This window comes from Corvus kubaryi, unplaced genomic scaffold (genome assembly GCF_017639235.1).
Source record: "Corvus kubaryi isolate FWS band 111438036 unplaced genomic scaffold, C.kubaryi_AGA036_p1.0 37220, whole genome shotgun sequence".
In the NCBI taxonomy this organism is placed as follows: domain Eukaryota; kingdom Metazoa; phylum Chordata; class Aves; order Passeriformes; family Corvidae; genus Corvus; species Corvus kubaryi.
In genome coordinates, this window is record NW_024581063.1 from 1,432,399 (window position 1) to 1,446,434 (window position 14,036).

A 14,036-nucleotide genomic window follows, 5' to 3' on the forward strand; every position below is an offset into this window, starting at 1 on the left:
GGGAAGCAGGTCCTGGTTGACCAAGCAGCTGTAAAAGTCACCAGCGACTTGCATTTGCCCTGGGGAATTTTGCCCTGGTGGTGGCAAGCAAAGGGCTGCAGACCCCTGGGCTCAGCACTGCCTCTTCATGTCCCCAGTGCCTGACAGGGCCTGAGCAATGCCATGTCACCCCTTGGATGATGGAGGTAAGAGCAGATTGCAAAGCCAGGGGCTGGCTGCTCCTGCTGCCCTGTCCTGGCTCTCTGCCCCATGCCTGGGGTGGAGACAGTACTCTGACACTGTCTGTCCTCTGCTGCCTTGCCAAGGGGTGAGAGCATCTGCAGCTCCCATGTTTGAACCCTATTTTACTCCTCTGGGGCGGTTGGGATTTGGTCTGAGGATGATCAGCTACTCGCTCATGCCCTGGCATGGAGGGACCAGGCTTGGAGGGCTGACCCAGTTCCCCATGCATTGGCTGCCCATGGAGGTGGGACATTTAGGGAGGAGATGGTGAGCCAGGTGCAGAGAGCCATGTGCCTCCTGTAGCTCATAGGGATGCCAAGTCTTGGGACTGCACGGAGGTGTTTACAGTTCCAGTTCCTGTTCCCTTTTCCTGCTGGGTTTTGCTGTTACAGGCCATTGTTGGGCGTTTTGCACAGGAAGGAGGGAGAAGTGTTTTGTTTTAAGCCGGTTTTTGGAGCTGCAGAGGAATGTGTGAGCAGCCGTGGTCTCTGTGGCTGGCCAGGAGCAGGGGCAGTGTGTAGTGGTGATGATGGAGCCTGGCACTGGGTGGGATTAGACAGCTGCCACACCATGCTTGGGACATTTGGTCCTTGCTGTGGGACATCTCCATAGCCCATGTTGTGGTAGCAAACCCCCCCAAGCCAGGGGTTTGCGTCCTGGTAGGTGAGCAGACCCTGGTAAGGTGCTTGGGTACACTTAATTGCTGCTGGAAATATTGCCTGGCCCTACTTTGGGAGCAGGCTGTGTGGCTGGAGGGTGGGATGTACAGCTCCAGGCTTCCTGGGGACTGCAGTGTTGTGTGATGGAGTGCTCTGGCTGGGAAGCTGCTGAGGTGCTAGAGCAGGCATGTGGTTCCAGTGCTGGAGGGGATTGAGCTCTGGGACATGCCCCATATCCTACTGCAGGATCCTCTCCTTCTCACTAGTAAGTGCAAATCTCAGGAATTTAGTGCTGACCCTGTGACATGGCACTTGAGAAGCTCCTGGTTCTGCTTCCTGGAGAAAGGCTCTGTCTTGTCTTACTTAACTTAGAATGTGTCTGGGGATGCTGTGGAGGCCTGGGAAGGAGTGGAGAGGAAACCATAGGCTGTTCTTAGCCCTTTTGTTAGAAAATACCTTCAAATGAGTGCACAGGAGCCCTGGAAAATAACCAGCAAGTTCCTAGTCATGCCAGTGCCAGCTGACACCCCTCTTTTGGGATCTGTGCCCCTTCTCCACCTTGGGAAAGGAAATGTGGCTGTGTGCAGGAGAGCATCTGTGTGCCATGGAGGGTATGGCACTGCTGGCAGCCCTGAGCCGCAGTGGGGACCCGGCCAGGACATGTGTGTGGGTGCTGACAGTGCTGAGCCTGATGGTGAGGGAGGGGCAGGTCTGCCTTCTGCTCTGCTTGGCTCCATCCCAGCTTTTGGGACAAAGGCTGGAGCGTTTCCATGGCCGAGTGCCGGTGCCTGGAAAGCTGTCAGCTGCCAGCACCTGCTCTGCAGGGCTGCCATGATGCAGGTTTGGGCTGTCAGTGGCCGCTCTGGCTGCTGCTGGAAGAGCTCGTGGGGAGCTCTGCCTTCCACCTCCCAGTAAAGGCAGAGAATGCCCTAACTCTTTTCCTAATCTTCCCCTCTTCCAGCTGGCTGTCCTGGAGGACTACGCAGATCCCTTTGATGCGGCACAGGTGGCAGGTAGCCAGGCAGGGCTGGAGAAGGTGATGGAGAATGACGGATATATGGAGCCGTATGAAGCCCAGAAGATGATGGCTGGTAAGGTGGAAGGCTTCATGCAAAGGCCACTCTTTACACCTCTGGTCCCCAAGTTTGGTGGCCGCTGTACTCTGTTCCTTGCAGCCTGTGACAGCATTGGCTCCCCCAGACAAGGCAAACCAGGGCAATGGCTGTGGTGGGGGACAGCCATTTTACAGGCAAATTTTCCCAGCTTCAGCCTTGTGCTCTGGGTTTGCCAGAGCACTCAAAGACTGTCTGAGCACTACAGGCACATCTCTCCCTGCGATGCTGTCCCCCAGGACTCCCAATTGCCAGGCTGAGCCAGGAGGGACCTGACATTGCATGCATCTGGCTTAAAAGTAAGATGGATGTGGGACCTATTTAATTCAATTAGGACTGGGCCAGAACATGCTGTGTCTGCTGCAGCAGCAGGGTCCCCTGTGGGCCTGTCTGGGGCTGGAAAACTGGCAAGCTGGGAGCACGTGCTCCTGAAGGCAGTGCTCAGGGTCACCATGGTGGCTTGTGTGCTCCAGGCTCTGGCTCTGCTTTGTGGTTTTCATGGAGCGAGTGGTTTCTGGAAAGCTCATGTGGCTTTTTGAAGTAGACCATTATATTTCTTGGAAAAACCAGCAAACAGTGGAGACGCTGCTTGTGCCTGTGGGAGAGACTATGTTTTTGCTTGAGGGAAGGGCGTTTTATTAAACTGGCCACTCTGGGTCTCCAGGGGAGAAACCCAGCCTCACTGCTTGCAGGAAATCAGGCTTGGGGGGTACTTCTGTCCCCACTGACCCCGTTTTGCCGGGCTGCCCAGGAGGGGGGGTGTGGTACTGTGGGGATCTTGGTGCTGCCGAGCAGCTCTCCCACTTCTGGCAGCTGCTTGCTGTCTCCTCCTCTGCTGATGCTCCCTACCCCATTTTATCCATGGGTGACATTGAGCCCTGTCATCTCCCACGGTTTTGGGGACCATGGCTGTGTTGGGCAGAAGGCTCATGGTCTTTTCCCTCTTCTCCTGCTAGAGATCCGCCAGAAGGGCTTACGGGAGGCTCCCGCCCGGCCGCTGCACCTCTACGACACTCCTTATGAGCCTGTGCTGGACATGGACAGTGACTGCCCAGCTTGCCCCCGGCCCAGGGAGTCCCGGCTGCCCGAGGATGATGAGCGGCCGCCAGAGGAATATGACCAGCCCTGGGAGTGGAAGAAGGAGCGGATCTCCAAAGCCTTTGCAGGTGAGTGATGGGAGCAGCCATAAAGCAAACAACACTTTTTGTGAAACTGGATCCTTGGGGTCAGTAATGTTGGCCTCTGCATTTCCATGGCTCAGGGAGCGCTTGTGTTCTTGCAAAAGCTGTTTGTCTGAGCAGGGAGCCAGGCTGGACAGAGTGATGGATAGAGCTGCCTTGGTCATCTGTCCAACACCTGTCTCCTGTTGCCTCTTCCCTGCTCTGACCAATCACAGCCTCTGGTGCAAATTAGCACCCCCAACCTTGGGTTACCGGGGTCGGTTCAACCCTGGGCTCAAGCAGATACCTCCATCCTCAGGGCAGGAGGATGCCCAAGGAGCCTTCGTCCAGGCTTCGTCCAGCCCCCCGACCTATTTATCTGTGCTGCGGGATCGATTGTGTTTGTGTTTGGTAATGAGGAAATCCATGCTGTGCATTAGCGCTGGCTCCTTGCCAGTGCTGGCTAATTGCCACGCTCTTATCTAGGATGCATTTTAATTGCAGTATTGTGTGTCTGTGCTGCAGTTGGCACTGAGGGTGCTCAGGCTGGTGGCACTGTGTGGAGATGATGGCAGAGAGAGATGTGAAAATTTGAGGTTGGAGAGTGGTTCACCTTTTGGGTTTGGGCACTGCGAGCTGGAGATGGGTGTGCTGGGCTCAGCGCCACAGTGCCTACTTGTGCTTGGGGCCACCAGGTCCCCCAGCACCCTGTTCTGAGGATTCGGCGTGTCGGGCTCCATCTTGGAACAGTGTGTACTGCTGGGCTGGGTTTGTGCTTCGGTGTCTGTGCTCTGGATGAGCCACCTTGCTTGATATCCCTGGGTGGAGGTGGTGTGTTCACAGGTCTGGCTCACATGTGGATGCATGTGAGCGCTGCCCAGTGTGCTTCAGGCCTGCTCCAAGTCCCAAGGGAGTTAGGCTGCTGTTCCCTGGGCCACGCTGGGACCTGCTGCCTGTTTTTTTCTGAAGCCAGAGCAGGTCCTGCTGTGTCTCATGGGGTGTTTTTTCTCTCCAGCGATGCCAAAATATCTCTGCTGTCCCATTCCCCCTTTGGGGGTCCATGGGACCCCTGCTGATGGGCAGCTGGTACTGGCACAAGGCTGCAGCCCACTGCTGCCTGGCAGGGGAATGTGGACGCTGTGGGTGGCTGGGAGACACCTAGGGCAAAACAGGCAGGACAGATGGCAATGGAATGTTCGGCCAAGGCCCCCAGACAAGTATGTGGAATAGGGTGATTGCAGGCTCCCCCATACCCTAGAGAGGGTTGGCTGGAAAACCTGATGAAGGAGCAGGGTCTCTCCATTGGGAATGTGCCCCACCTCAGGCCTGTCCTTGCTTGGTGCTATGGAGGGGATGAGATGGCCAAGCTGGTGTAGGGCTCCTGGGAATTTAGTCCTCAGGTCTTTCCCCCCACAACTGCTCTCCTTCTCCATGGACCTCTGGTGTTGCTGATGGTTTTTTCTAAGCCCTTTCTTTCTGTCTCTTTCTCTCTCTTTCCCACACCCTCCCCACCCCCCATCCAGTTGAAATCAAGGTCATTAAAGACCTGCCATGGCCCCCACCGGTGGGACAGCTCGACAGCGGTGAAAGCCCCCCGGATGGGGAGGCTGGTGCCCCCATCCCTCTGCAGCACAGCCAGCACAGCTACGAAGACGCCAATGGTGGGTCTCGCGTGACAGCGGTGTGTCCGGGGGGGCTGTGGCCAGTGCTTGCTGTGACCCTGGCCCACTGCGATGCCTCGGAGCTTGCCCAGTGCACTGCCAGACACGACCCTCCTCCTCTGCCCTCCTGCAGCTCCTCCTGGCCCCCTCAGTTGTCATGTGCTGGACACCAGGTGTTTGTCCTGCTGCACCTTCCTGCTACGAAGAGGCACCAGCTCTTTGCAGCAGTGGAGCTGCTCCGGGGGATTATTCTGTGGCGGAGTCATTACTGTCCCTTTTGTTCTCTCCTCTTTGCCTCCAAATTCCCAACATTTGATGGCTGCTTTTAAGGTCTTCTTGACAATTGCACTGAGTGTTTAGCTGATGTTTTCTTGCGACTTTTAATACCCAGGTCCCTTACAGGTGTGCTAGCAGCTAATTCAGATCCCAGTGCTGAAGATGGGGCTGATTTTTTCCCCTCTTCATCATTTAGCACTGCTCCATTTCCTCTGCTGTTTTATTACCTTGCTGTTAGTGTCAGGAGGTCCCTGTGGATTCTCCACTCTTGCTTTTGCTATCCTGAGCAGCCAAATCTCCCAGGTACACTTTGTCATCTCAGGTTTGCCTTGTTGTGAAGCCTTTTTTGTGTGTGCTGAGCACAGAGCCCCTGGGTAAATCCCCTTTGGATGCTGCTGGCAGTCTCGCTTATGAAAGCCAAATATTGCTGCTTCTCTTTTAACCCTTTATTGATATTTTAAGGACCTTGCTCTTATGCTGTGGTGAATTAGGATTTTGCCAAGAGCAGTAGGTGGGGGGATTTTGTGGAAAGCCATGACTGAGTTGTTAGCAGTGGGGAACTGGGATGCAAGCTGTGCCCTTTCTTGTGCAGTGGCATGCCGTGCCTTCCCCACTAACACTGCCCAGGTGGGCACTGCAACATGCCAGGTACAGATACCTGATTTCCTTATCTGCAGTTACCCAGATCCCTGCAGAGCTTCATAAGATAAAGCCAGAGTGGCCTTTGCTGCTTCCCGGGTGGGTTTGAGCACAGGCTGCAGGTGATGGCTTGTTTTGGTGCTGATGGTGGGGGGCACTTGAGAATGAAGTGGCTGCTCTGAGGGCTTTGTTGGGGACTTCCCAAAACCGTAGGGATGCTGCAGGCTGAGATCAGTTCTCAAGAAGAAAGGTCTTGACAGGTGGGAACTTTCTGATCCTCTTCCTGCAATGAATGCACGTGTCAAGAAAAATTAATCTCTTTGCTATGCAGCCTCTTCTTTTCCCCCATCATTTATTATGCCCACAGTCACTCTGACATGCATCTTGCTCCTGATGAATACATCAGTTTGTCATTTTTCCTGGATTTAGCAACACAGAGTCTCTTTTTTCTCTCTGACTTGCCTTGCTTTGTTATGTTAAGTTTATCTTGCCAGAGTTTTGTCTCATTTTCTACTTCCCGTGTCTTGGGGTGACTTGAACGTCTTGAAGGATGTCTTCTTCCTCCTAAGGGCTTGTTTTTAATATCCTGTTTAATCATGCACATGCCTCTGCCTCCCTCTTGACAGGTGCAATGCATTACTTTTGAGCCTGTAACGCAATGACTTTGTGCCGCCAGCAAACACTTGGGCTGTTTGATTGTCTAGCTTTTAACAATTGCCCCAATTTTTTAAGGTGATGAGTTGAAATTGAAGCCTGGGCGTGATGTACAAAGGCGAGCATGGTTAGTGAAAAGCCAGAGCACCGCAGAGGCAGGGCTTGTCAAGTCGTAGTGCTGAGTACCTCCTCCCTGAGCTGCTGCTTATGGTGGTTTAAGCCATGCTAAGCTGCAGAGGATTTTGGCTGGGCTTGCTTTTGGCTGCCTTCCCCTCCTTGCAGTGCTGGGGGGGCTGGAGTCCTGCTCACCTGCATAGCGTGTGGACAAGGTGTCACTCAAACATCCTGCCTTAGAGGATGCCCTGCTAGAGAGGAAAACATCCCTCTGGCTATTTTTTGCCTCCCCCTCCAGCAGCCAGGAAGCATGGAGAGAAGTTGTCCTGTCTGGGGCATTCCAGTAGTCCTGGGAGCTGTGATTCCTGGGCTTGGCCACCTCTGGGGTGACTGTGCTGCCATGGTATCAGCCCCTGGCAGCCCCACACTGTGGCAGCTCTGCCTGATCGATAAGTAATTTGTGCAAGGGGGTTGGCGGTACAGGGAGCAATAATGAACTCTTGGGAGGAGGGAGAAACAATATTGTTAACGCTGAAATCATCCTGCACGGAAATAACAGGCGGTGGGAGGCCGGGTCCCCAGGGCATGGCTTGGTCAATCCCCCATGCTCGTGGCCATGGCTGGGCTGGTGACAGGCAAGTGGCAGTGCCCGGGGAGGTATCTGCAGTCAAAATATCCCCTTCCCACCTCAGGGAATTGTTTTTTCACCCCATGTTTATTTGTGCCAGCAGAAATGTGTCCATTGGTTCCAAACTGACTGCTTCCTTTAGCTCCATCTATCCCCTCTTCTTTTTTTTAAATCTAATTTTTTCCTCTGAGATTGGGGAACCTCTTCTTGCTGCATCTCACTTAACTCTCTACCACAGCCACCAAATGTGTTTTTGCATTAGCAAAACCTCCTGAGCTTTTGAAACCTCCCTGGAAATGTCTTCCATGGGTTCAGCTACTGGCTCCAGGCCTGGCATGGTGGGGACCCAGCCTGGGCACTGCAGTGATCAGCAGCCCAAGAGCTGCCCTGCTCTTGCTTAGAGCAGGGGGATGGGGCACTGTTGAGGGGACCCAGCGTGATGTAAGTGGCTCTGGCTCTTCCTGCTGGAGAAAGTTAGGATCCCAGCCTGTGATGCATGTCTGTTTTGCAGGTCCAACGGAGGGGCTGGGGTATGGCCGCACCTCGCCCTGCAGGGAGGAGAAAGCCAGGGCTGCCCTCAGGCATGGCTCCAGCAGCCTCAAGAGCACAAAGACGCTGACCACTGAGCCTGGCCCCTTTGTTGGGGAGAGGATTGACCCTGCCCTGCCCCTGGAGAGCCAATGGTGAGTCCCGCCTGCCCAGAGTGGCTGCCCAACCCCTCCACCTGCACTAGGAAGCCCTGTGGTCACACCATGAGGAGCCCTCGGGCAGACTTGCTTCTTTCTTTCTTCCTTGTCCCCACACTTCAGCCTGTTTGTCCCTGCCCCTTGTCTCCCAGCCCCAGTGGTGCCACCCTCTTCCCTCTTCCTGAATGTGGCTGCAGTCCCCGGGGAGGTGCCGGGGGCTGGCACTGCTGCTGCCCCAGGGCACAGCCCTTCCTATGGTGCCTGCTCTGTGCCCAGCACAGCCCATCCCTCTCCCCTCTAGCTGGTACCACGGAGCCATCAGCCGGACAGACGCAGAGACACTGCTGAGGCTGTGCAAGGAGGCCAGTTACCTGGTGCGCAACAGCGAGACCAGCAAGAATGACTTCTCCCTCTCCTTGAAGTGAGTGAACCTGGCGGGGCTGGGGGGGTGTGGACCCACAGCAGGGGTGACCCGGTGCCATAGGTGGGTGCCCCAACTGAATTGTGCCCATGCTAATTGGGTAATTGTGAGATGACCATGGGTGGTCAGAAATGGCTGCAGTATGAAGTCCACACTTTTCTGTGGTGTGGCACAGGTTTCTGGTTTGATGTCTGGCAAAAACATCTCTCAGGAAGGCTTGGAGATCTGGAGGCCCACTGCTCTTCCTTGGCAGTGCTAACAATCCCTTAGATGGATCAAATGATGTGCCTCAGTGCCCAGTCAAATGTGTCTGGTTACAGCTTCCAGCTCTGCCTTCTTGTTCCCCCTTTTTTTGTAGCTTAGTTTCATGGGAAAAGAAAGTTTGTGCGAGCCCATTGTTGATGGAAATGGGGGTACCCATCCTTGCCTCCCCAGCCCACAGATCCATTGCTCAGCTGTAGAGAGGGCTTTACCCTGCTCTGATTTGCCAGTAGGGAAACCTCATCCCCACAGCACAGCTTGGTTTATGCTTGGGTTTTTTTGGGGAATCTTTACATACTCCCCAGTTTTCCAGATTCCCTGAATGCCAAAATTGCATGAAGCATCTTTGCATGTGTTCTGACAGGGGGGAACTGCCCACAGCTCCTCATCCAGCTCTTTCCTGGCTCTTGGGGCAGTGTGAAAATCAAAGCTGTTACTTTCTGAAGATGATGATGGATGAGCAAATACCTTCTTGCTCTTCTGCTGGACAGCTATATTAGCTCTGTTCCTGCCAGATGGGAAACAAGTATTTATGGAGCACTTCAGCTGTCTCTGCCCAACAACAGGCCCTGTAACCCTACACTTTTCACAGTATAGTTTGGGTTTCCCCAGTGGTCTCTCTACCTGCACTGCTCCCTGCAGATTTCAGCCTTCTGTTTATTTCCCAGTGGCACAATTGTGAATTAGATTGCTCTGTCTCTCTCCATATTTTTTTTCACTCTTTTTGTTGCCTTCAGCACCAAACCAGGGCAGGAGTTCTGCTGAAAATACTCTTTCTTCCTTCTCCACATAGAGATTTCAGATCATCCAACAAACCCTTCTGGAAGAGTTCCCTCCTTTCCCTTTTTTTTTTTGTCAGAATTTTTACTGATGCTTTAGTTTTCTCAGTGCTTTTTCCTTGCCCTAGCTTGTGAGCCGTTTTGGAACAACAGCTTGTTCTGGTTGGTGAGCTGCATTTGAGGCTGCGAGAGGCCTCACCATCACCTTGTGAGTGGCATTAGTCAGCACGTGTGTTGGAGAGCCTGGGAGGTGCCATTCCATCACCAAAGGTGGCTTTCCATCACCTCTCCACAAGCCAGTCACCTGTTTCTTAGTGTTTTTTCCCTTACTTCTTGCCACCATCCTTAGCTTTATGGCAAAATCCTCCTCTCAGATGGCATGGTGTGCAGCAGTCACACCCACCTTCTCCAGTCCATCCAGGAGTTGCTCGGGCGTTGCCTTCCTTGCAGAGTTGCGGAGAACTCACAGCCCTGAGAGCAGGATTTTTACTCCATTGCCTTTCTCTGTAGAGCCTGTTCAAGGAAAAATCCCCTGGGATGCTTTTTATAGAGCTGTAAGCTGGCTGTCTGCAGCTCTCTCTATTATTTTTTTTTTAACTTTGTTTTTTTTTTTCCTTGAGGAAGGAGGCACAGCCAAGGAGATGGTCTGAAAAGCATTCCAATGCTGGCCTGAAGTTCTTTGGTGTTTCTTTAAAGGAAAATATGCACAAGAGAGAGCAGCCAGGAGGAGGTCAGGTAGCTGGAAGGATTTAACCTTGCCGTGACAGTCCTGGCTGGTCCCCCACTGCCTGTCATGGACAGGGTCATGTCATTGCCTCAGATGCTTAGAGAGTGGGTCCCTCCTGGTTTGTGCCTCCATGAGAGTGGCTGAGGCCACACTGCAAAGCTTTGGGTCCTTCCTTGTGCCTGTAAAGGTGCTCAGCAGGAGCACCACCCACCCCTTGTCCTGGCTGCTGGTGTTTGCAGCCTGTTCCCTCAGTCATTGCTCCAGGGATGCGATCTCATCGCATCCCTGAGCTTGTGACAAAGACCTGTGGAGCAATTTGGCCAAAACACAACCAGTATCATCTCTCCATGGTCCCATGTGGCAGTGCTCCGGTTCCCTGCCACAGGGACACAGGACACGGCCAAGCTATTGCTTTTCCTCGGCCCCTGGTGGGGGGCTGTAGCTGACTCCCAGGACAGCTGGCTCTTTGCTTCTGTCTCTAAATGGATTTCAAACCCATTCTAGTAATGCAGCTGGGCTGTCCATTATGGCCCATCTCCAGCTGGGGGGATGGGGCCAGGCTGTGCAGCACTAGAAGCGGCTCAGCATCACTGATGAGGTCCTGTCTGCTTTTAAGTCATCAATATTTTGCCGTAATGTGCATTCCAGACGCTGCAGACAGGCTGTGGCTCTCCTCGGAGACGCAAATTAATAGCAACAGGGCCATTAGTCCGCCACTTGGAATCAGCATTTGTGGCAGGATCTGCCTGCACAGCTTGGCGTGGCTTGGTGCCCGTGCTGTGCTGGGAAATGGCCTCACTACGCTGAGTGGATTTTATGGAGCCTGCAGCGGTGGCGTGGGAAGAGGGGGAAGGAGAAAATCCTTCGGCTGTGGGCCACAGGAGAAAAACCTGGTTTGCCATGGCGAGGCTGGAGATCTGGGAGCTGAAGTCCTGGGAGCTGAGGGGCTCCTGTGAGAGCCAGTGGTTGCAAAAGGGGCATTGTCACATGCAAGGAGCAAAAGCCACTACCCCTCCATGACCCTACAGCAAGTGCCCCTGCTGCCCTTGCCTCGGTGATGCCTTTCCTGCCCACACACACCCCAGATGGGTCCTGCACACCCCGTTGCATGGCCGTGCTCCCCAAAGGGTCACAGTGCAGTGTGGTTGGCCATGTCCCTCCTTTGCCCTGTGGGCTTTGTTGGAGTCGGCCAGGAGCAGGATGGTGCAGGCAGGGCCATGGCTGCAGAGAGGAGCCAGCAGTGTCCCCCTCAGCTGCAGAGGCAAACTGCCTGTTGTCGGGGGGTCAGGAGCTGAGGGGAGGCTGGGGCCAACTGTACCCCCTAACCCTGTCTTGATCTGTCCTTGCAGGAGCAGCCAGGGCTTCATGCACATGAAACTGTCCCGGACGCAGGAAAACAAGTACGTGCTGGGTCAGCACAGCCCGCCCTTCGACAGCGTGCCGGAGATCATCCATCACTACGCCAGCCGCAAGCTGCCCATCAAGGGGGCTGAGCACATGTCCTTGCTTTACCCAGTGGCCATCCGTACCCTATAGTACTCACCCCCACGAGCCAGGCTTAAGGCTGGGTGCACCCAAAACTGGCCCATCTGCAGGGCTGAGCGCCACCGTGATGAGGATGGGCTCCAGACCGTCAGCCCACAAGCAGCTCGCTGGGCACGGCCAGTGCTGTTGGGGATTGCTGCAGCCAGGCCCCTTGTCCTGCTCTTCTAGGGGCTCCCATGCACTGGTTTGCCTGCTGGCATGGCACTGGAAGGACCCCCTATGCAAAGAGCTGAGCGGGGCTCGCCGGCTGTCCACACCTGCCTCCAGGCAGAGCTTGGGATGCCAGGACTGGGGCTGGGACCTTGGAGAGTCCAGGGAGGGGGGGCAGTGTATGTGAGTACGGGGATAAATCATCTGGTAGCAGGCCTGAGGTGCCTCCATGAGGGTGCCCATGAGAGACAAAACGGCTGTGCCCACAGGTAAGAAGGCTGGCAGGGGTGAGCAGAATCTCCCTGGGGCCAGCGAGGCACGCAGGGGCCCAGGCAGGCTGCCCTCACCTGCACCGGTGCTCAGTACTCACTGCCATCCTTTGCCAAATGTAAATAGTGACCAGCCTCGGCTGTGTGTGCAGCACCACTGCCTAATAAAGCGGTGCATGGTTGCCTCCTGCTCCATGGGACTGTGTGCCCACATCCCACCGCAAGTGGGGGATCAGTGTGGCAAAACAGCCGGAAGCTTTTAAGTGAATTGATTTTCCCTGCTCCCTTGCGTACACTGACACCAGCATGCCCGTCCAGCCAGTTCACTCCTCTGAGACACAGGGGACAAAGGATGCTGGTGGTCATGTCCTTGCCATATCTTTGAGACCCTTTGTGGGCAGTGATGAGCTGATTTTGGACTTGCCTGTTACTCCGTATAGAAGGGGGTGCTCTTTGGGATCTTTTGCCTTCTTGTTTTCCTTCATCTCTCGTAAATCTTAGGCAAAATCCCTGAATTTCAGAGAGCTCCTGATCTCCTCTGAGAATTTACTGGCTCCAGTCCTGTTCTTTGTCTTCCTGACACCTTGTCTTTGGGCCAGCTTGCTCCTCTTTTTTTGGCTGAAGTTCTCTCTGGTGCTCTGTACTGTTTCATGCATACCTTGCCTTTTAACCTTGTTCCTGGTGTTGCTCCTGTACCCATGCACTTACATTTCCTGTATCCGTGCTTCAGCCTAAACTCCATCCTGCTGTTGCTCCCCAGCAGCACATTCCCTTTCCCCTCTGCTCCATGGATGGGAATGACAGCAGCAAATTCACTGCTGGACCAGCAAAACATTTTCTGTAAGTGGAGCAAAGCCCTCAGGCATCGGTGGGATGAGTTAGCAGTGGCTTGATGAAGGCTTTGTGAAAAAGCATCATCCTCCCCTCTGCCTGCTGCCAGGAAGAAGCTGTTCCTCCTGGTTGCTGTGGGGGACTGAGGTGATTGATGGGATTGTGAGGACCTTGTGTGAGTGAGCGCTGCAGCCACTGCAGGAACCTTGCTCTGCCATCCGAGGCTCTGGGGTTTTTCAGACTCTATCTTAGCTGAGGGGTGGCTGCCCTGCACAGTTTTGAGCTGCTGTGGGGGCCATGAGGCCTGGCCAGTGTGGTCTGTGAATGCACCCCGCGGCTGGGAGCCTGCAGAACTGCGCTAGCTTGTTCCAGGATGCCTCAGCCTCTGCCACTCCTTAAAAGGCAGCGGATTGAGTTGGTCGGTGTCTCCTTACAGCCCACTTGGCTGCTGGCAGTTCTGGCTGCCTCTCTCCATCCCAGGGAGGCGTTTTGTCCAGTGGGGATGGAGGTGAGTCTAGTGAGAGAGCTTTTCTCCCAGAGCCTGCAGGAAGGGCTGGAGATGCAGAAATCTGCACAGATGCTGCTGTGTGCCCTTTCTGCACTTGGAAGGTTTTAAGTACTATTTAGCAGCCCTGCTGTCCCCTGATGGCTCCAGTGAAGAGCTCATCACGGGGGATCCTCTGCCTTCTTGGAGGCTGTGAGTGGGAAAGAAGAGGCTTCTTGTGTCCGTGCAGCTCCCCACGTAGTGTGGGGCTGTTTTCTTGAGGAACTGTGTCAGGGAGCAAACTGCCTGGGAGCCAGTGCTGGCTGTGCAGCCTTATGGTGAAACCTTGCTCAAGCAGCCTGGCTCCATCTCAGGAGCATCCCTGCTTGAGCACAGGGATGAGAGGAATGAGACCTGTGTGCATTGCACCAGCTCCCCAGAACCAGTCATGGACCAGCAGGACTGCCCTGCAGCTCCGCTGTGTGTCCAAGTGCTTCAGGAAAGTGGCTCTTGATCATTGCTGTGGGAGTTATATCCTGCCTGAGCCCCTTCTTCTCCAGGCTAAAGAAGTGAAACTCCCTTGTTCTGCCCCTGACCATCCTCAGCAGGACTCTCTGACTCTCTTCATGTACTTGGAAATAGTATCCAAGTGGGGTCTCACTAATGCCAGATAAAGGGAAATAACCCCTTCCTTTGTCCTGACCACCAAAAATATGTTTCCAGTTCTGGCATCCTCAGTGATGGAATGTGAACAGCAG

The 14,036-nt window shown here is 54.4% G+C and overlaps 1 protein-coding gene across 3 annotated transcripts; it reads left to right on the forward strand.

Moving 5' to 3' along the window:
- Positions 1 to 1,842: 1,842 nt before the first annotated feature.
- On the forward strand, positions 1,843 to 12,231 carry SHF (Src homology 2 domain containing F). Of its 3 annotated transcripts, none has more exons than XM_042022813.1 (5): positions 1,843 to 1,972; positions 2,950 to 3,159; positions 7,637 to 7,808; positions 8,113 to 8,232; positions 11,349 to 12,231. In XM_042022813.1, the coding sequence occupies exons 1-5, from the start codon at positions 1,921 to 1,923 to the stop codon at positions 11,533 to 11,535; spliced, it is 741 nt and encodes a 246-aa protein (XP_041878747.1). In that variant the 5' UTR covers positions 1,843 to 1,920; the 3' UTR covers positions 11,536 to 12,231. The 3 variants fall into 3 exon arrangements, with proteins under 3 accessions (XP_041878747.1, XP_041878748.1, XP_041878749.1); XM_042022814.1 differs by lacking the exon at positions 11,349 to 12,231 and adding an exon at positions 4,677 to 4,814 and having other exon boundaries at positions 8,088 to 8,178; XM_042022815.1 differs by lacking the exon at positions 11,349 to 12,231 and having other exon boundaries at positions 8,088 to 8,229.
- The last annotated feature ends 1,805 nt before the right edge of the window (positions 12,232 to 14,036 follow it).

Bases quoted from the DNA above. Each gene is read 5' to 3' on its own strand.
- SHF (XM_042022813.1), top strand. From the start codon at position 1,921: ATGGAGAATGACGGATATATGGAGCCGTATGAAGCCCAGAAGATGATG. The intron at 3,160-7,636 runs GTGAGTGATGGG...TCTGTTTTGCAG, and splicing joins GATCTCCAAAGCCTTTGCAG to GTCCAACGGAGGGGCTGGGG. The intron at 8,233-11,348 runs GTGAGTGAACCT...CTGTCCTTGCAG, and splicing joins GACTTCTCCCTCTCCTTGAA to GAGCAGCCAGGGCTTCATGC.